At 35.0% G+C, this 26,502-nt stretch overlaps 1 protein-coding gene across 2 annotated transcripts; it reads left to right on the plus strand.

Moving 5' to 3' along the window:
• The first annotated feature begins 59 nt into the window (after positions 1 to 59).
• Positions 60 to 26,502, plus strand: LOC139136604 (SH2 domain-containing protein 5-like). Of its 2 annotated transcripts, none has more exons than XM_070704363.1 (10): positions 60 to 416; positions 6,674 to 6,754; positions 12,837 to 12,914; positions 14,651 to 14,797; positions 17,848 to 18,090; positions 18,477 to 18,674; positions 20,473 to 20,957; positions 21,763 to 21,879; positions 23,112 to 23,286; positions 23,710 to 26,502. In XM_070704363.1, the coding sequence occupies exons 1-10, from the start codon at positions 231 to 233 to the stop codon at positions 23,938 to 23,940; spliced, it is 1,941 nt and encodes a 646-aa protein (XP_070560464.1). In that variant the 5' UTR covers positions 60 to 230; the 3' UTR covers positions 23,941 to 26,502. The 2 variants fall into 2 exon arrangements, with proteins under 2 accessions (XP_070560464.1, XP_070560465.1); XM_070704364.1 differs by having other exon boundaries at positions 76 to 416; positions 20,824 to 20,957.

The following is a 26,502-nucleotide window of genomic DNA, read 5'->3' on the forward strand; positions in this document are numbered from 1 at the left end:
CTTTCGTGTTGTCTTTCGAACGAACGAGGTAAATATCTCAGGTCATGAAAACCGGAAGTATAACATTAGACCACGTGATGTACTTCGTACCATAGGGAATGACATGACATTACCTACTACATGGCACCGACAGGTGTAATTCCGGTGGGTGTTTGCAGCTACCAGGAACTCGTGATTTAGTTACTCATACAGGTGTTGTGATTATGGGACAGAACTTAAAGTGTTGAAAGATGAACCGTGCGAAGCCGAAACCGTCAAACGGAGGAAAACCGAAAGCCATCGCAGAAAGACGCAATCACAATGTTGACAGAATCCGCGTAGTTCCCCAAACCGAATCGAGTCCCGAGCAAGATAGAAAGGTTGTTGACCAAGTAGAAAGTCCGTTGATCAGTGAAAGTGCTAAGCGATTCTGCATGGTAAGTTTTGTTACACTGGATCCCAGACAATATTACGAGAATTTCTGGAAAGTGAACTTAATTGTTCGTATCATGTAGATCTTCGTCAGTGTTTATTTCATCGTAAATTTTTTCAATTTTGGCCACAACGTACAAGAACCTGAAGTTTATCTGTTGTTTTTATGTTAAATTACTGAAAGTTGAAACTGATTTTCGCTAATTGAACAAAGAAGATGAAAATCAGCAACGTATGATGTCGTCCGCAAACTTAGTTTAAAATTTAAAATTGAAATGTAAACAAAGAAAGTACTGTGGAATATCAATGATGAGGGTATCATGAACAAACTCATCAAAAACCCGCCGATTGCTCAGTGTTCTTTGATTTCTTGAAGTATACATAACTGTCGGTAAAGGTGACAGACCGTGTTCCTGTGTATTTATTTCTTTGTGTACATTCATAGTTAGTTCTTTATTGTAGCACCTGCGTCCAGCATTTAGGATTACTAATTACCATGACAATGTGGAACGTACGGCGTTAATTAATGAAACAATAGATACAACGGTCATGCTTCAGACAGATGACGATAAATTTCCAAGTATCCTGTGTTGACGTCTATAATTTCCTGATAATAATAAATGTTCGGATAGAATATCCTGTCAACAGCCTAGATAAGTGTTGGACAGAGAAACAGTCAGAGAAGTCTATTGTTACTGTTTTTTGCTCAACTTGTTTGTGGAAATTCATTGTCATACAAAATAATTATTATATTTTTAAGTACAGTGAGAAAGTTTTTGGTTTATAGGTACAGTAAATAAATGGTAGAAAGATGATTGAAATAGAGTCACAAAATTTAAGTTATTGTTCGTCACTATTTCCTGTATTTGTTTAAAAAGACAATTGATCTTTTAGAATGTTCATTATTTGTTCCTTCAGGGAAACCTAGTTGCACTCACATTCTGAGACAATGTCAAAACTCAGGGACATTACAGAAGGTCACTTGCTCATAGTGAACCTTAACACCTTGAAAAAATGGCCTGTGCAGTACTTCAATAAGAATTCATTGAACGAAGTCTGTAGGGTGGAAATTTGAAACAATTCATTCTGTTGTCATAAACATGATCCACACTGAGAGCAAAACAATGTGGATTCACAACATTGTGTGAGATTTTTCTTTGTAACCTTGGAGTAATTAACTGTGAAGGTATTTTTTCCATTGTATTGCATGCATGAATAATGCAAAGCAAAAAATTCATGCTTCGTTGTGACACAAATTAGAATGACGGAGAAAGCTCGATAAAACCTTTTGTGCCTTGTTAAAGTCCAGATGATTTCCTGTTGACAATTTGATTATTTCAACTTTTAATCATCTTCAAAATGAACACAGAAAATAATTGCCCATTTTCGTAGATCTGTTAATTGATAAACTTCATACTGTCTGGTTCATAAAGCAGTAATTGTGTTTCTGTTGAGGTACATGTCTGATATGTTCAAACTTTTTATTGTGATGATGCAAGTACAATAGCTATTATTGTATTACAATACATGGTTTCATAATTCTTGTTTTACACAATTAATTTCTCTACTGACAAAATTTTGCATATAATGAAGATTGCCCACAGAAAGCTTTGTATTCTTCACAGTCGTAGGGAAATTGTTCGGATAAGAAGGGAAGAGGACAGTAATCTAGTACATTAACTGGAATTTTACTGATAATACTCCTTCTAGTTGACTATGTGATTCCTGTAAAACACCTACATCCATAGATACAGTGCACAATAATACACCACAATTACTTCCAATGATTGAAAAAATGTTCTATAATGGCCATCAAAATACCATATTTAATTAATGATAATAACCCATCTGTGTGTTCTGCCTGCATACAGTGTTTACCTTTCACCTTCATTGCAACATACAGAGGTTCAACCATTCCATCACAGGCAAACAGATTTATAGCAATGTATGTTGGTGTAATGGCTAAACAATCAAAACTTTGTATACAGACTGTTATCAGAGGAAGTGAAAGTTTATCAGTGCAACACAGTCATGCTAAATGTTTGGAACCTAGATTGTAAACTAAAAAGGAGAATATTTTTAGTGTTGGATAGCATCTTTCAGAGACATCCTAATTCAAACTTAATTATGCCTTTAATGAACAATAGTGAATTCCATGATGAGTTTATTTTACACACAAACGGAAAAATAGTGATAAAAGTTAAAAGTTCCAGTTTTGTATGCTCAAGAGGACATTATTTTGAAAAAAGAAAAGAAATAATCAAATGGCAAATAATAGTTAGTAACTTGTGATTGCGATTTTACTGTCATCCTGTGTTACACAGCATTGCAACTCAAAAACAAATACTGTTTAGTTGTTGTTGTGCGATTCGCAAACAGTAATCATTTACCCAAAGTTACTTAACCAGTGCATACATTAACGAGTGGCTTAGAAGGCATTATGTAGTTATGGTGCTGTACAGAATCACATACTTTAAGGTTAAGTTTGCTTGACATTAAAAACATTAAAGATCACTTCACCACTGAAAATGTATTTGATTTGATTGCTAATAGGCAATAATCCAATACAACACAATAATGTTGAATGTTTGGCAATAATCCAAAATATTCAATGAATGTAATATGCAATTTATAAAAATTGAAACATACACTGGTCATTGTTAGATAACAATAATTGATTGCCAATTTAATGTACATTGTCATGCAAAACAAAAGCATGATATGTCAATGTATTGTTTGTTTTACTTGTGCTCCATATGTGCCTCTTTCATATCAGTGGACTTTGTGTTGCAATATGTTTACTATATTTGGGATACAACATGCATCACTGTCCGACCTTGCAATTTAGCATTCTGTGCCAATTTGCACCCTGTATCAGGTGTATGGCACTTTGTATCCCATATTAGGTGAAATGGAGATTGTTGAAAACCAAATATGCCAAACAGTTTCTGTTGTTAAGATTTATAACTTTCATATATATATATATATATATATATATATATATATATATATATATATATATATATATATATATATATATTTGTATACGTATTTGACCTTTTTACTCCCATATCCCTGTATATCATGGTACATGTAGGTTTAATCACACATTGAAAATATTACAAAATCTGACATCTCCAAGAATATTACAAGTTCGATTAATAATCAGATTAAAATACAGTTGTATATATGCATATCGTGATTGACATCGAATGACTGGCATACTGTACAGCATCCAGTCAAATGAAACTTATGAAGGGGTTAGTTTGAAATCAGAGATTTGAAATATTTCTGATCTTCATCAGTAATTTTACAACAAGAGTACGTGTATCCATCTAAATATTATGAGGGCAGCATTTATAACGACAACTGTGCAAAACCAATTAGAATATGTTTGATGCCTTTCCTACCAATGATAAATTACTGCAACTAGTACTTGCAATGTGAATTACTTTATAAAATTGCCATGGAACATGAGCTGTCCAGAGCAGAAATAAGTTATTCAGCATCAATAGAAAAGGCCTGATGTGCTTTTGTAATAAAACCAGTTGTCACTTGCTGTCTGTCGTAATTAATACGCCCCTGGATTATAGTAATCTCTGGCTGTCCTAGATAGCTGACAGTGATTTATTTTGCATTTTGTGAATTTCAAAAATGTTGGCCTGGAGATAACAGTATTTGTAACTACACTGTAGTATATTATTACAGAGTGTGAGTCAAGCAGACCGGTACATGTAGCTGACACAGCCGGGGGAAAACGTTCAGTAAACAGCCGGGGGAAAACACTGAGTAAATCAAGTGTGCATTGTTTTGTGCAATGCCATAGCATGATCATAAGCACCATCCCTGTAATTTCTGTCAACATGTAGTCAGTGATCAAAGTACTGGTACATTCTAACTGTAAAATTACTCATGACAGACTGAAAAATGTTCCTTATGTATGGTTTTAATGGTAGTTTCACTGAATATTGGTCATACATGTACTTTCACACTTTCAACAAAACTTAGCATGAGCCCTTGCAGTTGTGAAATGAAACCCTTAGCAAGAAAACAATTAAATTTTAGTTTGACCTGTTCTGTTGTGGACAAACAACATCAGTTCTGTAGCATAGACAGTCTCCCCTTCATCGTTTATACAGTCAAACCTGTGTATAGTGGTTACCCAAGGGACCAAGAAAAAGTGACCACTATATGGAGGTGGCCTTTTCTATAGAGGGTGGGTGTGGCATTACTTTCTGTGCAGGTGGTGCGCTAAATGGTTAATTTAGGGAAAGATAAAAGCAATTATAAAATTCCATAACATAAATCTGTTAAGAAACATGGAACAGCTATCTAGTTTCTGAAAGCTTGTAATGCAGAATGTAAAATCAGTAAAAGTAGACTTATTTTGTGCATTCCAGTCTGAGCATTTTTTGATAGAGGTCATTGAGAGTCAGATATACTGACCATTATATACAGGTTTTGTACCAAAATGGAGCAATTCCATGTGACCACTGACCACATAAGAGAGGTGGCTGTTCTGTAGAGGGCCTTTAACATGTAAAATGCCACAGGACTGCCACAAAGTGACCACTATAGAGAGGTGACCGCTCTGTAAGGGTGACCACTATGACAGGTTTGACTGTACATGTAATATACATTTTATCAGAATGAAAATTCACAATCAAATATTTGTAAAAAATCTGGCCATAGAGGGCACTGTGTATGATTAAAAAAACGTAAGATTTATTAGAGTGTCATCTAATATGCAGTTAATGTTTTATTGCTGCTATCAGAGTTTAAAAAGAAGTGAAAGTAAAGCATATTACGATATCTACTGCAAAATTGTTGTTATCAGAATAATAAACAATATAGCATGAATCATGTGCTCAACAATAGCAACAAATACTTTACTTTAAGTTTCAGTACTTGGTAAGCCAACGTTTCAGAGGTTGGTCATTTTACCATGTCTTGCCTACCAGTAGATCCGTATAGGAATATTTATGTCATACTCTATTGCCTTGATCTCTGATCTCTGCATGCTGTCCAGTAGCTTAACTAATACAATGCAAAAGGTTCAATGTTTAGTCTGTGTTGGTCAAATTGCAGTCTATGATTTTTACAATACTGATTTACCGTATGTCTACAGAAGCTACATACCGGTAAGCTCCCCCCCCAAAAAAAAAAAAATTTACTGGAGGTAAAATTAATTTTATTGGCTTATTTCTGATTCGTACACATTGTGCTCCTTACTGTAAATGTTCAGGATTGTAAATTGTACTTCAATAAAAAAAAAATTCAGTTTCAATTCTGAAAGTTTATGAAAGCTGCGGTACAAGAACTCCCTTCATCACAAGGCCCTGACAATGGTTCTGACTGCAAAAATGTTGTTTTGAAATACATTTATTATAAGATGCAAACCAGAATACATTTGTTAATATTTTATCAAAGTTGTTGCTTTATCTCAACAACTACAGAGAAGTTCAAATGCATTCTTCAAGGTACATGTGATATTTAACAATGTACCAAAATATACGTATGCACCAGTAAGATTAAAACTGACCAATTTTACAATGAACAACACCAAGGCCTAACAGAAGACAGAATGGCTTCAAGCTGGACAATGCAAGGTTTTGCAATTGCAAAAGTACATTTTGTAGCATTTGATAGAAGTGGTGCAAGGAATTCTCTGTATGTGTACATGTATTATTTGCTTGACTGCAACTTGATTCAGTTGTCATTCCTAACTGTGTTGTTGGGATTTTTGCAACATTTTTGAAGCAAAATCCGACGAATTCACACTTCATAAAACAAGAATAATACAGGCAGAAAATAATCCAAAAAGGTAACCCACACTGTCAGCTTGTTCATGAAATCACTAAAGTAATAATACTAGTATGTCATTGGCATTACAGATATCTCTTACAGTTGTGCCATGGTATCTGCTTTGGACTAAAACTGATAACTTTACAAACTAAGCTACTGTCTAAGCTGTTGCTAGGATACAAGACCACTCTGCCTAGCAACGGTTAATTTTCTAATCTGTGTGTCTTTTCAATTGAAACATTCATATTGAGAAAGATACTGAGTACATAAGCTGTATGATTAACCTAGAGCAAACTGGTATAAATGCGTCTCTGGCATTCAGTAGAGACGATCAAGCCTGTGTATCCAGTCACTGATGAGACCAAGTCTTAAAGCTATGAGTGCAAAGTTCAGTCCAGATATTAGAAAATTCCTGGATGGGCTCAGCTCACAGTTTTATTTCTGCATTCATTTACAGTACATTGGATCATTTTCTGTAGCTCATTCAACACCATCAACCAGAGCAGAGTTTATCAGACTGCAGTTACAAAACCTCAGGGTAAGTAAAACATTGCTGAAATCACATACTCTATTTTAATGACACTGATACAGTTCAGATACATGTATCAGTACTATAAAGGAATACTGTGGTCCTGTTTTTTCTAAATTATTTCAAACTTTCCTCCATTGAAAACAAATCTTGTACGTGTACAGACAACTCTAGAGAGTCAACCTCCAGCCTTCTATGTATTAATTGTAATTCTTTCCGGTTTTCATAATGAAAACAATTTAAGAGTAACATCGAAAATAGAAATTTCCCTTTAACCCTTTGAGAGCTGTAATTTTTCCCACCTAAATTTTAATTCTCCCTTACCAATTTTGTGAATTTGTCTGTAATTAGTTTGATTTTGGATCCAAGTGACAGTTTTTCAGAGCTACAGTTTTTTATCAAAATTTTTGGAAAATCTGAAAAGAAACTCTCTGCATCTTTAAAAAACTGTCTGGATTATGTGTTTAAAGATGACAAAATTGATTTTTGGCTCTGAAAGGGTAGTCCCACGTTCCAGATTCTCTGCTTGAGTTGATTCAGAATAGTGTTTAGTTTACCTATACTGTAATGTTTACATCCACACCATGTCAGCATAATACGACATGTACCATAGACCCTCCCATAGACTGAATGCTATGTACATACAGTGTTATTCAAGGTAAGGCCATAATATGCAAAGACAGCTCACAGCTGTAGTTGTGAACATTTTCATTACTACAGTGAACTGCAGAAGAATTGAATTTCTATTCAATGAAAGAATTTCTGAAATTTCAAGGCTGAACAGCTCCCTATTGAAGCCTCTTTTAACAGTCACCAACCATTCACATGGGTACTACAATCACTGAAACTAGCATGGAAATGAAAACGGAAGCAGTGCCCTATGCCATGGCAGTGCTCGGATATCGAATAATTGCTGATAATTTTCTACCAAGATTATTTCTTTATGGCACTGTTTATCCCACCACAGAAGCAGCCCTTGCACAAATTAAACCTTGTCTAAATAAACAAATTGTGATACTTGGCTATATTTAAATATTTTATGTCAATATTATGTCTGTGGGCATAGAACACAAACCAATAGAGATGGTGTTTAGAAGTTTGTGAACTGTATCAAGGACAGGAAATGTACCAATTTAGTACATGTATATCAGATATTGTACAGGTATTTATCTTGGCCACATTTCAACCAAAAAATATTTCTTGCTGACAAATTAAGTCTTTCTTGCATTGACACATAATACCTACATGATAACATTTTCAAGGATATCAAGAGAACAGAGGAAGACGCCCTCTATCGTCCACTTCAGGCAATTTTATATTTATGTTACATTGCTGATCAAGAAATCATCAACCAGCTGTCACTTACACATTTATTTCTACGCAGTTGTAGTAACTTTTTCAGTTGTTTTAGAACCACAAAGTGAAAAGGAGGAAGACTTATAGAGAGTCCTGTGCCAATGATGGCAATGATAATGTGTAAATGTAATGATGGGATAGACAATCTGCACATCACTTGAAACATTGCATGTACATGTACATGTACCTGTATAGACTGCACTGAGTTATGAATGGAATCACTGACAATTCTCATCTCTCCAGACAGCATTCCTCCTTTACATTTGATAAGTTCATAGGCATTACACACTTACTACTGTTACTACAGAGCCATATGAAAGACATCCATGTCATATATCACATTTTGCAGAACGTGACAGTTGCATGATAATCAGACTTAAACATTTAGTCTGCAAAGGATATTTACACAGTCAACATTGTGCATCCCTGTTGTGTGTTTTAAAAGTGATGTTTTAGAATCAGAATGGATGTGATTTCAAATCCTTGTCAGCTGTGACATCCCATAACAAATTGAACCACTGTAATAGTCATTGATATAGAGGTGCATACTCATTGTACACTGAACATTGCCAGCCAGGTTTTTGCCATTTGTATCATTCATTTCTCAAGATCATCAGTGCTAATACATTTACCTCTAATTTGATTATTTTTATTTTTTCTTTCCTAAAACATACTTCGAGCTGTAAGTTCTTTACTTGATTACATTGCAGTTTATAAATTGATTTGTGAGATAAATTTACTGAGAAATCGACTTTTGCTATATTACAGTTTTACCACATGTACATATCCATTCATAGCTTCATTCTATAGGACCAAAATTATCATCACAGTTTTCCTAGTGGAACAAAGATTTCCTTAATATTATTCCCTGAAAGAACAAAGTACACGAATAGAGTGATAATTCACTATCTTAGACTATTGGATTATTCAAATGCAGAGTAGGGATGCCAGCCTTGTAAGTGGTTTCCCTTTGAAACTACCTGGTACATTCAGTGTCTGACAATAATGTTTGCTAATCTCTTTAATTGGTGTTAGAACTGTTACATTGTTTTTGTGAGTTTGGAATAACAGCATGTTTATTGGATTTTACTGACAAAGAAGAGAACATATGGACTTCTCTCCCCATTATACAGTGCTTGATATTGATAATAGTAAATGCATTCTTTCAACCAATTATGGATTTTATGCTTGCATTGTTTTTGATGTTCTACCAGGGGAGTTGTTAGATACTTGTCAGTCAAATTTCATATCAGATAAGATAGTAGCAAATTTGAATTAAGGTAGATCGCGCCCTGGGGACAGATATTCGGACTCTCAAACTTTCAATTCTGTTCTGATATATCACTTGTGGGGGTTCATTTTAAAGCTCTAGGTATAAGAAAACTTTTCAGTGGCTGAGTTTTTCGAAATTCAAAAATTTTATTTTTCTCCATAGAGTTAACACATGGATGGCAGCCATTTTGAATATTAAATATAGGTAAATCTTGGGTTATTTGTTTCTCTTGTACCAAAATTTGCATGGTGACCCCTGATTTTTATTCTTGATTTTGAAAGAGAATGGTTGAAAGATTCCTTAAGGAAAGTTAGAGCAAAAGTTTAAGTCTTTCACTTTCGAGGCGCATACAAGCTAGGGTACCTTTAATAAGCCTGTCATGGATGTTTGACATGGTTCCATGGAGTTCACTGTGACAAAAAGTTCAAAGTGTTCACAGTGTAGCAGCATTTCACAAAAATCAGCTGTAAAATGGTTATATTGATACATGAACTGGGACTTCAAACTGCCAGTTTATATGGAAGCACGAAGAATGGTAAATCTTCATAACATAAGGAAGCTGACAAAATACATGTACGTATTGAGCTTGTGAATGTACTCATAAATGTACAATATGTTCATGAATGTGTGCTTATAGTCGGTATAGTTGATTTGATGTAGTATTCTTCTGCACATAGACTTGTTTAAGTCTGGCTGCAATGTCTGGACTTCTAGGGAGATTCATTCAAGTGAAAATTAGTTGAAAGACATTTGAATGCCAATTGGAAAGGGTTTTAGCTTTGTATTCAATGCAGTCCTAATCATCCCCCTAGTGACTCCATAGTTTAGCAGTAATTGATGCTGCCAATATCCACTAGCTTTCACTCTTGCCGAAAGATTCAATGTACATTTCTTGTGGTCAGAGTCATGTGAAACACAACATTTGAGAATGCTGATGAAAAATTGAAAATTCTCCTCTTAATTTCTTGTGTTAAGAATCAATAGTTTAAATGCAAATAACTAAATGAATGAAAGAGTTGAAAATCTGCAGTATATTGCATAAATTCAAAGTGATTTTCCATAATGAAAGATGAAGTGTACGGTAGATACAGTATTCAAATATACCAGTACAACTTTATCTACCTCAAGACAACACAAAAAGTATTGTGAACATAGACGTCCATGTTAACATTTTCCAAAAATTTCTATAAAAGGTATTATTATGTCCGTATGTAATCATATACTTCAGCAGATACGTGTACTGCAGACATTGTCCTGTTTTAAATGATTTTTAGCTCATATTGGTTTTATATATAAATACCAAAAAGAGCTTATATGATGAGTCTAAGTGGCGTCTATGTCTGTATATTTGTGGGTATGTGCGGCTGTATGTCCGTCACACACAAAGGCTCCCATACTGCCAAAGCTACCGTCTCAGTATTTGGTGTACAGGTAGATGTAGGGGTTGAGATGTGAATTGTTCAAATGAACACATCAGTGTCAAAAATGTGCAAATGAGGTAAGAAAAAGCGAAATTCTGAAACAGGCTTGAAACAGGCTTACTCCACTGACTTGAGTCATTTCCTGTCATTGTCATTGAAGTTACATATTAACAGACCTGCTCAAACCATATGCAGTAGAGGGGAGGAAGACCATCAGTAGAGGGGAGGAAGACCGTCTGTGGTCAAACTAAGGGGGGCTAGCTGCCTTTCTGCTATGCATGTTGCTAAAGTTGACCTCCAGTACCTAAAGTTTCAGACCTTAATTACTTTTGTCATTCTTGTTAGCTCATATTTGGTTTATATATAAATACCAAAAGAGCTTATATGATGGTCTAAGTGGCGTCTATGTTTTTTCTGGTTTAAATATTTCTTGTTGTTTTTCTGGTTGTACTGTGCAGAAATCATTGTCATAACATCAACATAGAATTTTCCTGCACTGAACAGATAGAAACAACATTTATTGTTGATCTTTGGTACCCATACTGGTATTTACCAATTCTGATCAAATTTGAGCGACTCCGTATAATTGCGGTATTTTTGCTAACATCAGATCTTTAGATTATCATTGAAATACCGTAGATGTATAGAAACAAAAGTGCCTGACTGCAGACACACCCGTATAATGTAGTATACTTGTTGTGTTTTCACATTCAGTATGTCACACTGTCATTATCGTAGGACATTTCTACAACATACCAGTAACCCATGGAAACATTGCCATTGGTGTCCTAGCAACATCATCTGTGTCCTGAAATTCTGTCCAATCACAACAACAACAACTGTATGTGCTACAAGTGTCAATAGTTGCTGAAAAATTAGGATTCTAGGTTATCATCAGTGATGTAATAATGAATTAAGTACATATCAGCAGAATAAAGTCTAGGCGTGTACCGATATCCTGCTTGATAACTTCCAAAGATAAACACCAATGCTCTACATTTTATGCTAGAATGTGTCTCAGGGACAGGTTTTTTAGAGAGACAAATTTTTGCAATACATTTTTTGTCTACTATTGGTAAGACTTATTTCTAAGCCTGTAGAGTAAATGAAATTTGAACCATCTTGTTTTGAAAATTTAATATTTGCCAATAGAGTTCCCGCAGGGTATAGTGGCCATTTTGAATTTCAAATATCGGTAAATCTTAGGTGATTTGTGTCTCTAGTACCATACTTTGCACAGTGACCCCTAAATTTTTTTCTCAATTTCTAATTTCTAAAGAGAAGTCTTAGATATTTACTGTACCCTATGTTCAGCATTGCCATTGCTTCAGTTGTTTGTGTTATCAATTCTGCCTTTATGTCAAATTTCGGACAATGTACCATCTCTGTGAAACAAAGCAGTTATCGTATTTTTTTATTACATGCCTCGTATATCGAACGTCGCGCGCTCCATAGGATTCAATGGTAACTCGTCGATGACGTCGTGGGCCACATAGTCATCATTGGACTGAAAGTGAACCGGAACTATTTTAACTTTACTACTTTTTTATGTAAAAATGTCGAAATTTCATGTTTTGCACAGGAAATCCGGTTTTGGAAAATTTTGCAGAAAAAAATTGATAAACCGCATAATAGTAGTATAAATATATCATTGCACCATATTTCGATTATGAAAATCGTTCCATTGTTAACGGATTTTTGTCTAAGATGGAAATAAAGCATTGGATTATCATTTGCCAATAAATTTAAATATTTTGAGTGAAACTGTGTAAGAGAGGCATGTAATAAAAACATTATAGGCCCAACATGGGACTATGTACCCTTGGGGCAGGAGACCATTTGCCCTCCTTACGTCGGGCAAATGGTCACATGCCCTCGGGCACATAGTCCCATGTTTGGGCTATATTATATAATAATCGTGGGGATGGATGCCAATGACCATAAATGAAGTGAAATCTTTTACTTTTATGCAGCAACTACCGGTATTAATCGTTTTGAATTTGATGTGTAATGGTTGTTTTCCTATTCTGTTGAATTTTAGGAGCCAAGAATTACCAAGCCAGTATTGCTAGACATAAACTTGACAGGGATCAAAGTTTGCAACCCAGAAGAAGAAAATGTAAGTTTAGAGTATGGTTCCGTTCAAAAATTGATAGATTATCATATTTGACAAAGAAATCAAATATTGCTGCCTTGTATGTCAGAATGTTCTTGAAATAGATATCAAAACAAGTGTGCATGTAGAAAATCCAGCATAAACCAGGTAAAAATGAGAAATCTTTCCATCATATAAATATACCTTTCCATCATATAAATGTACCTTTTACAGATTTCCAAAATATTTTTGTGAACCAGTGTTGTCCAAATAAGTACCATCTTGAATGCCTGACAAAGACTCATTCCCAGTTCAGTTATCATACAGAATGTGTCTAATATCTTCATCATTCTCTTTGTTCATATTCTATATGTAAACAGTACCAAATGTTGTCGTCTACACTGTACACATACCAGTATGGCACCATAGAGAAATCATATTTCAAGAAAAACTCACATTTCAAATGTTTACATCAGTACCAGCTAGTCAAAATGCATGCTATAACAACACAGTTTTGAAATTCATTTCTCTATGGAGATTCCAATTGCAAAACCAAACAAACTTGGTTTCAGTACAGTCATGTTACAAGGACATCAGCTGCATAATTTCTATAACAATCTTATGTCACTTGTCTCAATATCCAAATACAGTATGTATGTTTGATGCTTTGATGATGAATATGAACCTCTGCACATGTGTATTGAAAAAAACATTGGCCTTCCTCTGAATATATATGCATTTATGATGCATAATAGGTTCAATCTGAGGATACACCAATCATCATTTCATTAGATATTGTGATGTCACACCAGATGTAATAAAACCGTCAGGACTAGATGTGGCTTCCTTTGTGCTTGATATGTACACTGTAGGGCCTACATATTCTGATGTAGCATCTACCATGATTCCTCATAGTTACATGTTGGTAAAAGTTGGTTAGTTTCTCTGTCAGGATACACAGTCTATCAGCAGCTGTTGTAATAGAACCTGCTTTTACACCCATGGTTGAATATTCTTAAGAGAAATAGACAGATCAGTTAAATGTACTGAATTAAGTCTTGTTTTCTGTTCAGACTTCAAAGACATAGCTGATGTGTAAATGCTTGACATGGATGTAGATCAGATTACGAACAGGTTGTCATGTGATCTTATAGTAGCTGCTCACAACCACCACTGTAAACATTGTATCACATGTAAATTCTGTCAGGTCTCAGTATCTTTGTTTGCACACTCTCAAGAAAAAGGAAGAAAATGTTCTTGACAACACTTAGTACATGTACATCTTATATGTAGTTATTTATATAATGTGCCCTGTCTCCTTTCTCTGTTTATTATTTTTACTGAAAATAGGGAATTTGATTTGGGAATAAAAATCATAATCACTTCAAATGCATTCAGCCTTTTTTCAACACCACTAGCTGTTCACAGGAATTGTAGACCTTAGAATGGCACAAAAACATTCTCATATTATAACAGGCATACTGCTGATTTCTGTCACATCCAAGAAGTATTTTATTGTGTACAAATGGGAAAAAGGTGAAGGGAAAACGGCCATATTTAGGACATACCTATAAACTAGCAAAGTATAGGTATGGAGATTGCTTCAGACCTGATAACTACTGGTATGTGTGCAGTCCAGTAAAAACATTGCTGATAACTACTGGTATGTGTGCAGTCCAGTAAAAACATTGCTGATAAATTACAATGATAATCCATATACAGAACTTTGATATTTTGTTATTTTCTTTTTTCATCCTTAGGATGTGTATATGGCACATGCACTTAAGCGTATTTCCTACTCAACATGTGATCCATTCTACCGTCAGTTTGCCTTCCTAGCTAGGAATCCCAACGGTCCAATCGGTGTCCAGTATTGCCATGTCTTCTTAACCAGAAAGGAAAGCGAAGTGAGTATTGTCACATTGTGTTCAGTGTTTTCTGGAATTTCTGGCTGCATTTACAGTGAACTTTGATTTGTGATGTCATAGGTTTGATGAGATCCACTATTCCATCTCTCATTTTTATTCTTTGAAGTATATTCATGATATCAATCACATCAGACCATTACAACAATTCATAAGTCTCATAGTGGAAGGGTTTTGTCATGTGTGATAGCAAAGCTTATATCAGTACTGAAAGAAGCAATTGAGCAGCAGTAGCCTGGGATGAAATCTTAACTGTAAAGTGAGATGGTATAATAATATATTGTACAAATGAGAGTAAATTGTTCATAAAAATACACTCTACAAATCATGTGACATTTTACAGAAAAGATAATAGCATTATGAATATGTCAACCTGCAGAATCTGTCACAAAATGATGTGTAATGAATGCTCTTTTATTTTTCATATAAGTATACCGTTATAGCAATAAGGACATTCTGTGATGCACAGGCTTTATTATTATTATTATTTATTATATCTTTATTTCGGACTTGAGCGTCCATATAAAAGTCAAATAAGGCAATAGTATGAAAATTCAGTTACAAAATTAAATTATGCTTGAAAAGATAGAAAAATTGATTATACTACACACATAATCCAATGGGTTTCTTTTTAAACAGACATTTCAAACAAAGAGTAACTTATTCCAGTGTTTTACCATCTCTGAGTTGAAATACAATGATTTACATACATTATGTACAATTGCATTGCTACTTTTCAAAAGTCTTTGTCTCAGGCTGTTAATCTGATTTCTCAGAAGAGCATCAAAGTTGCTTATTCTGTTAGATACAAACATTAGACTCGCGCTGCTCCGTTTCTCATAACCCAATAACAGTCGTGCAGCATTTTGACTGAATCAACAATGGGCGATTTCGCTTCAACGTGCATATGGTCGATGTCGGATATTTGCAGACGTGCTCCTACCTTGGAGTTCTGAGGAACATCCAATATTCGATCTTTGATTTGTCGAATATCATCAGAGGTGGTCAAATAAAGTTTTGACATATTGTCAACACCGAGTTTGAGAGTATCAATGTCATATTTCATCTGATTCATTTGTGACAATAAAGACGGAAAGTGTTCTCTTTGTTTCAAAGAATTTGCCAATTACCATTGTCTGATTTCATTGGCTTAAAATTGTGCCCTATACATTCAATGTCAAGCAGGTTGTAGGTCAGGCAATCCATGCACACTACCCAGGTATATTCATAAATTCCTGATCTGCCAAACAACATTGTTACAGATGACATGAAGAAACAAATGAACTGGACATTTATCACCTTGAAAATAACCTTCCTTCCATTTCTGATTACTGGTGAGATGTTCTTAAAGAGATGTGCATGGACATTACCGACATAACAATCCATATTTAGCAAGAATGATGGGAGATCAATGTATTGAGCGGCTAAATTGCTGTCTTTAAATGTCATCTTACCTGGTATTAATGATCATTTAAGTGTAGAAAGAACACACAACATTTACAGATGTGAGTTTAATCTTAGAGACAGCTGTTAGAGTTAGTCATTTATCTGGTGAAAAGAACTGGATGACACTTTCCGTAATAAATCAGACTCTTTTTAGGCCAAACTCCTGTGAATGAATGCACCTGCTGGAGATACAAGCTGCCAACTTGAGGGTTGAAAGTTCACTCTAGTCTAAATTCCACTACTATTTACACAAGACAAGTATCATATTTCAGTACAGGATCTTTCTGGCTAATATTTCTCTTTGACTCTCTGTCCTAGATGAGCACATCTTCACACTACTTCAATTTGAATGATATACTCACATTGTTGTCCAGCAAAACTGCAATGGATTCCAAACTGTTTCTGTGTTTGTCTGAAAGATAAGCATTATGATAAATATGTGTCACTTTGTGCATAATTTAATGTCTATGTCTACCTATTATTTATGATATAACTTGCCCTTTGCATACAAATTCAATACTTATATCTACTTCCTTTTCAACACACTGATCATTTGCTGAAATATTGTTTCTTTTCATTTTTAAAATGAGTTTAAATGCAGTGTAAAGGTGTCAACACAAGAAGTGTGTGGTAATTCCAAAGTTTGTAAAACAATAAAATTATGACATCTGTCATATCTTCCGTTCAATATGAAATATCAGTTTTTCTTAATGATTTCAGATAATGTAAACACTGGCATTGCTATTCTACTTTGGTGCATTCTCTTAGTTTTTGTTCAAAAGGAGCAATTTGTGGCTGCTGTCTCGTTTCAAAATGAGAGTGATCTATCTTTACAGTTTTTGCATGACTCTAAATGAAAGCAATAATATTAAACACAGAATTCTAAAGGTTTTGCTTGACATACATATGTTCAATTTTGATAAAGTTGTATTATCCAAAACATTTCAGAATTTTATCGGTATATTGAAATATGCAGGATGTATTTATCAATTTCAGTGTACCGGTACATAGAGCCAAATTCTGTTGATCAGAAGCCAGCAATCCAGATTCAGATCTTGTTCTCAGTGATTGGACAACATGAATAGAAAAACTAGTACTAGAATTCGGATTATCAGCTTGACAGAGATGTACATGTATTGAAACCAACACTTTTAAAGGATGGTGACATTTACATGTACTATGTGTAGTTTTTGCACATTCAGCAATGTTTTCAGAGCACATAATTGTCAGAAATGTAAGGTTTGCGAAAACGCACAGCCATGAGAAAATGCTCCATAAGTTGAACACATCCTTCAAACGCAACTGCCAACTGATTATAGAGCTAAAATATATATGTATATGAAGTTTTGCAAGTCAATGAAAAATTTCATGATAAAGTGTACAAGTTAATTTGACAAATATTGTTCATACAATATCAAAAGTAGTGTAACTCATTTCATAGGCTGACAAAAAGATGATTTTCAAATATTCACAATTGAAATTGCTGAGTTCAGAGTATGCTGAAATATGTCTTGCTACCATGATAGAAGTTTACTTTTCTTTTGTTAGGTATTGAAGTAATATTGTAACCTTTTATTTCATTACAGGCTGAAGAAATCAATGCTATTCTTGGCAAAGCGTTCAAGGTGGCCTATGCAAGCTTACGAAGCAAAAAGAGATTTTCTGCCATGGTAGCTGACTCCAACAAAGATCACTTTGCAGACTTTGATCTGCTGGGAGAAATCAGTAGAGAGGCTGAAATACAGAGACAGAAAGACTTGGCTAAGGAAAGACATGTCATGGCCAAGGAAACTGATCGTGAACTTCAAGTTGGACAGGGAAGAGTTTGGGTATGTGATTTTAAATTCCAATCACACAGTCTGTGAATAATTAAATTCATCCGTGTATGTATGTATGTTCACTGGTATGAAGTTGTAAAAGGATGGTCATTATTTCAATTCAAGAATATTAACATTTTTCATTATACATGTATGAAAACATGAAAAAATAAATTCTGTGTGTTTTCAAGAAGTATGAAAGCAAATAGTGATTGTTGAAATCACAAGCATAAATATGTTAAATTATAGTACATGTATGCATTACATGTACGTCAATATTCTATTGCATTTACACTTTTGGTATAAAATGTTGAAAAACTTACTGTAAGTTGTGATTAATAACATTTGTCTAAATTTTGTAGAATTGTTTAATGGACTAAAATGTCATCCTTATTCAGGCAAAACATATCGCTGGCAAGGCAAAACACAGGACTCCCTACCTAGAAGATGTTGTCCTTAGTCCTGAAAAAAATGGTTCACCTAGTGGAGGAAAGTTGAAACAACAAACAGATGCTATTAAATCACCCAATCAGGGCCCATCAGCTGTAGAGCCATCAGCGCCCCCTATCCCACCAGGAGAAGAAAGACAAGAATGGGTAGGTGACATCTGTTCTGCGAAAATAAAAATTTAAAAAATTGTCACTTTGTGTCTGTACGTCTGCTAAATTACTACCAGAAAAGTGTGATTGAGAAACTTGACTAACCATAGTATTACCAATAATGTGGTATTAAACATGATATGCCATATGCATACATTGTGTGATATTTAGAAGATGCCACATTATTGGCCAACACAAGCCAATGTGAAGAAATCACAACCAATCACAGTGATTTTATGAAATGCCATGACATGTGACCTGAAACACAACTTTCCTATCATCCTCAGTCAATGTACTAGATGTAGCATGAGTACCGTATCTCTGAACCGTGGTATTCTTTCACTACATCTACTTTTCTAGTGTCTTGCTTCTGTTTGGAATAACCTACAACTCAGAGGGAAGGTGGTTTTGTAAAACATCATCAGTTGTCAATAACTTCTGACAGAAAAGTAAAATTACAGAGAAAGTGTTCAGTGATAGCCATTAGCATACATACTCTGTGTTCTATCATAGTTTCTATCATAGGGGAGTGACATATGACCTGAAACACCTTTGAAGTCTCAGAGACCTTTCAATTTGTGTGGTCCCTTAGAGTTATTAAGGTTGAATCCTAAGTGAGAATCTTCTGTTCAAAACTTTTTACAATGGCAGAGGAGTTACCTGGCAAATCAGTCAGTCTGTGCTAAAACTCAGGGCCCAAGAGCTCAGAGCACTGGCTAATTCCTAATACAACTGTCAACAAAGTAACTGTACATTTTACCAGTAAACTGACCTGTTTGTGGGAAAGCAAATGTAATTACTAGATTTTATGGTTCATGGTACATGCAGGCTTAGGAGCTTGTTAAAAAATCACAAGATGCTGCACTCAGAAGAATGCCAGTATGGTGTTGAAAAAGCTATAGTGCTTGGTGAATAAAATGACAGCTTTTGTAAAAATTCTTGAATGCTTTGATGTGGGCTGGTATTACTGAAATAGCAATGCCATGAAGTGGTATCACTGAAATAACATTTGCTTATTGATGTGTAAATGACAGAGTAAAAGAATGTTTTAAAATTTAAAATACAATTTTCCTCTTCTGGTATATTAGTGACGAAGATTTATTGCATTAATATGCAAATCATGATTGACCTGATAATTTTTGCTTGGGAATTTTTGCATTGATATACGAATGACTGACCTTTTTCTGTAAGGTAATGATGTCAAGGTCAGATATTGTAGGTCAGTGTCACAGGCATATGAGAAATTTAGTTTTCAAGAAGATATGACATGAGAGCATATGCAAATTTAGAAAAAGGTGAAATATCAGTGAACATATATCATCCTGTTACATTTTACAGAGTTTATAGGAACCTTGAAAGTCCTTGAAAATGAAATGGAGTCCTTGAAGGTCCCTGAAAATCTGTAAGCCACCAGTGATTTTCAAAAATTATGAATCAATTAGTCATGATACCATAAAAAAATTTGTACAATGATTTAGTAAAAAGGTCCTTGAAAATAGCTGTGAAGGTCCTTGAAATTTAAGTGACTCTAAGTGTATGAATCATGAATTTTGTATGTTTTGCCTGGCTGCCTTAGGTGAAGATACCAGTATTGGTCAGTATGGTCATGTGTCTAGCTTTCTAAATCTTTCCCTGTATGCATCAGAATGCCTTTCCATCATTAATCCTGCAAAGGTTGGACAAAGTATCAGGAGCTCTAGCATACATTTCATTTGTCTTTGTAAGAACTAACACTCATGGTGTGATGTCATCAACTTTCACGTCCTCTCTCTCTCTCTCTGTTTCTGGTCGTAAGGTCACACAGCAAACAAAACGCAGCAAACCACTGCCGCCAGCTCCTTACTGCGACATTGAAATTTACTCTGAGTGGGGTCCAGAGGACTATGGCCTACCTGCCAGCCCCATTGTTGTATCCCCTGAAGCAACGCCACAAGGAATGAAAATTTTACTTCAAGATGAACAGCCACCCCCGGCATTGAGAGGTCACAAGGCATTGGCAAGGCGAAGGTCAAGTGGCAAAAAGAATCAGATTCTGTTACAAGATGAAAGTCCACCTCCAGTTTTTAATTATCAAAAAACAAGCAATGGTAATACTGAAAACAATATAAACAAAACAGAAACTCTTCCTGCTGATACATTTCTCCAGGACTCGGCACCAAGGTCAGAGGACAGAGTTCAAAGGTCAAAACCACCTCAACGGGCCCACAAAGTAGAAGTTGATATTGATGAAATAAGAAGAACAATCACAAGGCCAGGTGATGCACCCCCATTACCGCCAAGGTATGATTCTAAATCAGTGTGATTCTATACAGATTAGTTCCCTCCAAGTCCATCATGCAATGCAGTGTCCATGGTCTACCATAGTATATGCCAGGGAATAGACTGCATTTACTCCAAGTCCATCATGCAATGCAGTGTCCATGGTCTACCATAGTATATGCCAGGGCATAGACTGCATTTACTCCAAGTCCATCATGCAATGCAGTGTCCATGGTCTACCATAGTATATGCCAGGGAATAGATTGCATTTACTCCAAGTCCATCATGCAATGCAATGTTCAAGGTCTACCATAGTATATGCCAGGGAATAGACTGCATTTACTCCAAGTCCATCATGCAATGCAGTGTCCATGGTCTACCATAGTATATGCCAGGGAATAGACTGCATTTACTCCAAGTCCATCATGCAATGCAGTGTCCATGGTCTACCATAGTATATGCCAGGGAATAGATTGCATTTACTCCAAGTCCATCATGCAATGCAGTGTCCATGGTCTACCATAGTATATGCCAGGGAATAGACTGCATTCACTCCAAGTAAATAATGTTACTGCATACATTTAATTGTTTCTTTGCAGAGTAGATGTTTTGTCAGTGTCTGCCCAATCTTTGAAATCAGCTGGTAGATTTGTTGAGTACTCATGATATCTCCCAGTGTTCAGAGTTGCTGAACTGATAGAGTACTGTCATTATCTTCCACTAACTGTAAATTATTCATTTCATAAAGTATTCATTTCTGTTATAGATATGACATCATTTATTTGAAACTTCATGTTGTTTGAACTTTCATTGATACAACTTTCAGGTCACAAGGTTTTTCAGAAGTTGATGGTGCAGTAGGAGGCAGTTTTCAAGACAGGCGAGAACTACATGAAGAAAATCTGCTGAGAAACGCTCCATGGTTTCAGGCCGGTATACCAAGGTATGTATTTATGTTGTTTGTGAGATGAGTCCTCTTATGCCATGACCCAGGGTCTGTACACTCCTTCAAAATCCTTGTATTTTAAAGCCTTTGGGAAGGTTATAGAAAAGTCCTTGTAAAAGAATTGAGTCCTGGAATGTCCTGGAAAAATTGATAATCCAACCACAGTTTTCAAAAATGACAAGATTATCAGTCATGGTATGTATAAATGATAAATAAAATGGTATATAAAATGATCTATTGTAGAAATGGTATGTTTGACCCAAAAGAGTCCTTGAAAATTGCTGGAAAAGTCATGTTTAGTATTTTAACTTTTGAGGGTGTGGACCCTGCACAATGGACTCAAAACAATGTTTTACCATGCTAATAGTGGAGTGTTAAATTGTGCATCTCACAGTAGCAGATGTATGTGATATTATCTTTGCTTTGATCACCTCAAACGGTGTTTACATCATCAATAATGATTACAACCACTGGCACCAGCATTTGAAGCATTGTCATCATCTCATCATCATCATCTCATCATCATCATCTCATCACTGTCATAGTCACCATCACAGTATCCATCTCCATTACTATCACTACAACTGTCATCTTTATCATTATCATCATCACCGTTGTTGTCATTTTTACCATCTTTGTTGTCATCATCATCATCATATCATCAGCAGCATTATCAATGATATTAACGTGTCTGTTGTTTTTGATAATATCGTCATCATAAACAATAATCATGTGCATTTCTCTAGAGATCATGTATCGTCACTGCCATAGTCACTGTTACAATCACTATCATCTTTTCATGCATATATCATTTCTATCAACCAAGTCACCGTCATTAACTGTCTCTCTCTCTACATTTAGATATGTGACAGCTAGCCATGTTGATCTAAAGTTGGTAATCACTGGGGTTTATGTAGCACACTGAGATCAACTGTACGCCTGGTTGAATTTAGCATAAACTTTTGAAGACAACAGTCTTGATCTCCTTCATCAGATGCAGATTCCACCTCTGCATCTGATGAAGGAGACTGTGGTCTTCGAAAGCTCATGCTAAATTCAACGACAGTTTATCTCAGTGTGCTACCTAAACCCAAGTGATTCTTTACATGTAGCTATACTTGTTATGATCTACCACATCTACTTCATAGTTCATTCACTCTTAGACTAAAATAAACCTAAAATTATTTTTGAATTTTACTCCTAACTCTACATCATTTTATCCTGTGCAGAGAAATTGCCATGGAAATACTGCAACAGGATGAAGTTGGTGCGTTTGTTGTTAGGGACAGCAAGAGTCACCCTGGTTGCTATGCACTGTCACTCAGAGTGCCTAAAGAAATACATGCTAGTGGTATTGCAAATTATCTGATAGAGTTCACACTTGGCAGTACATACTCTCTCAAGGTGGGTAGGATTTTACAATTTTCTAATCTACATTTTAATTTCATAATCAGTCCTAAATCTTTTTTTCTGTTATTAGTATCTTACAGAGAAGATACTTGAGTTTTAAGTTTATAGATCTTGATGTAGTGTTAAGTTTTTTGTTAACAAAAACACTATGTTGTATATTTACAAAGACTTTGTTGACAAGCTGAATACTCTGTATTTTAATATGCTCTGGGAAGTTGAACAAGAAACCTTTATTGGTACATGGCAGAAAATGACTAATCACAGAGTCAAGGCTGCCATTCTGTCAACTTATCTTGTAGATATTTTGTAATTTTTCACAACATAATGTACAGCCGTATTTTGAAAAGTTAAAGAGATTCACTGTCGTCATTTTGCATTGATGTGTAATATTCCATCAAACTCATGTGTAATTTTCAGGGTTCTGACAAAGACTTCCCAGACCTGACAACTCTGATCCATTACTATTCACTCAACAAAGAGTTGTTGCCATGCCGACTCAATCTGGCCAGAACCAATCCAATCTATTGTACGGTAGAACCAGAAGACAAAGAGTCCTTGGAAGGAAGTGATGATGATGTAGATGATGATCCAGATTATCTTTACTTGTCAGATTTCAGATCCATGATGGATGAAATACAAACCATGTAGTGTTGAAGTTAACCCATTTACCACTATGGTTTGGTCCTTATCTATTGTTATCAATTATGAGTGTGGACCTGTTTACAGGGAGTTAGGGGTGAACAGGTCCATTCATTCAGTAATCTCAGACTGGAATCACGAAGGCTGATTGTTTTCACTTTCTAGACATTCTCATGTTCCTCAGAGAACATAACAGACATTTTATATTATGCAAATAAAGGTAGATTACTGTCAAATGAAGACACTCAGATTTAAAATGGCGTTTATCTCCTACATAAGAATAACATGGAGAAAATTTGACATGCTGTATTCCACTACCATTACTGTTCCAGTATTTCCAACAAGTAGCCAAATTTAGAAACACCTCACCACATTTACCAACTCTACAAGACAGCAAGTCGTGAAGTACATGTACCAGGGTGATAAGAGTAGTGACATATGCCAATGGAGCAGTTTCTTCACAACTCTGTGAAATCACGAAGTGTAAATTCCTTTGTAACATTGTTATTATATTTTGGTTTGAAATAACACTATTCTTACTACTGCATTTACTTTTTGTAACCAGACATCCATCAGTACAGACATCAGTACATGCTAATAAGCCCATTCATTGTTATTCAGTGTTGTTCACTGTCAATACTTTGGGCAAGGACATAGTAATGCATGTCACTCTGTGAAGTCAGACTTCCACTGTAGTATTTCATTGTAATATTTGATTGAAGACAATGTTTTCAATGTATTTGGGATTCTATTTCAAATGACAGATATTGAACAGACTTGAGTAATCAGCTGATAAATTCTATATGCAACTGTACCTGTCAAGTCATATTTCAAACCCTTGTACAGGTTAAAAATCATGTAAGTTGATGAACCAATCTCATCTAATCAAACATTTCATGAATTAATGGTCCCTTTATATCGTATGAAAATTTTCATTATATTGATAATCAGGTGGTCAGAATGATATTTTTCAATGAATTGAGGAGCCTTTCTGTTTGAGATAAAACAGAACATTTTCAATAGTTGTGAAGGGTACATAATGAAAACTTTTGATAGGACATGGGTCACTGAGTGGACTGCTGGTTCAAAAACCAACGGAATCTTAAGATGACATGGTGCATGAAGGATGATATACTTATTATATTAAATACTTACATGTTCACATATATTCAAGATGCTTTCTATTTAGACATGTAATATGTCAAACTCAACAGGGTCAAATTTTAAAAAGTACAATTCTTTTCTCACATAGTAATAACTAACATGTTTCATTATGGCAAGCAATAATATCACTTCAGTTATCCAAGCAATATGATGTATCAGTACAGTCACCATGGAAACAGGGAAAACTTTCCAATAGTTGGTCATGAACTCAAATGTATTGTAGATAGTTTTAAAACGTCTCTATGTGTTTCATCACTTGAGCTACAGTCCCATAAATGAAATCGGTGAACTGCCTGAAAAGTGAAGAAATATGTTTATCTTCTCATAAATGAGATGAAAATCCTGAAGTTTTATTGTATTCCCTCAGCATCATACAGTGTCAAACTCTTTGCCAGTTACAAATCAAATTTTCAAATCTTGATTGATGGTACATGTATGTGTGTTTTCACAAGATCTCACAATTCCAATATCTGTGCCTCCTACAGTAATTTCTGTGGACATTGTAAATGCCATCAATTTCTAAACTCCAATTAATATGATTAGCCAGTGGTGTTGTCATGGTTTTTCTATGTACACTTGTGTTTGATTCTTTACCAGTTGTGTTTTTATATCATTCAATGAAAAGAGTGTGCTGAGGATCTATCTCTGAACAATATGCAAACAGAATAGAATCTTTAACACTTTTTCCTGTAATCTTGGTTATAATTGTAAATCAGTTGCTGTACGTATATTTCAAATCTAGATTTCAAATGTGGTTACAGGGACGTAGGCACAGTCATAATCTGTTAAACTCATCAACCTTTCTAACCATAAAGTTCAAAGATACTTATATTTTGACAATGTGTGGTTTCTGGACTTGAAAATTAATCAGAGTGAAATGTTGCTATGTGGGTGATAATCTGCTTCCATTTAGTAGAAAATCATTTATTGGAAACTCTAAACTGTATTAATCTTATACCCACTCATTATTCAAGGATTAAGCATCAGAAATACAATATAGTACGATGTACAAAGTGATATTTATGAAAGCTAAAACCAACCCTTGCACTGGGAGTATAATGATCTTATCTCAACTGGCTCTAATGCATGGTACCAGATCAGTCTATTTCACTAGAGGAGTTACAGGTTTGAATACAGAGGGGCTACAATTGAAGTTTTATGGTGCTATTTAGTACTTGTAAGAAACCACTGTTGTAACAAGAAAACTTCTCTGATTTTCAGTTGAATTGGTTGTGTTATGATGCAGCAATTTACTGAAATGTCAGAGACATTTCATTGCTGTTAAAATTAGGGCAGCTTTATTTATACTAATTTATTGTGCCTTATTATCCATAGGATCTACAGCAATCATTCATTGTATACATATCAAATAACTATAGATGTTTAATAAAGACAATTTTGCTTTAA

The sequence above is a fragment of the Ptychodera flava genome, chromosome 7, assembly GCF_041260155.1.
Source record: "Ptychodera flava strain L36383 chromosome 7, AS_Pfla_20210202, whole genome shotgun sequence".
NCBI classification, from domain to species: Eukaryota; Metazoa; Hemichordata; class Enteropneusta; family Ptychoderidae; genus Ptychodera; species Ptychodera flava.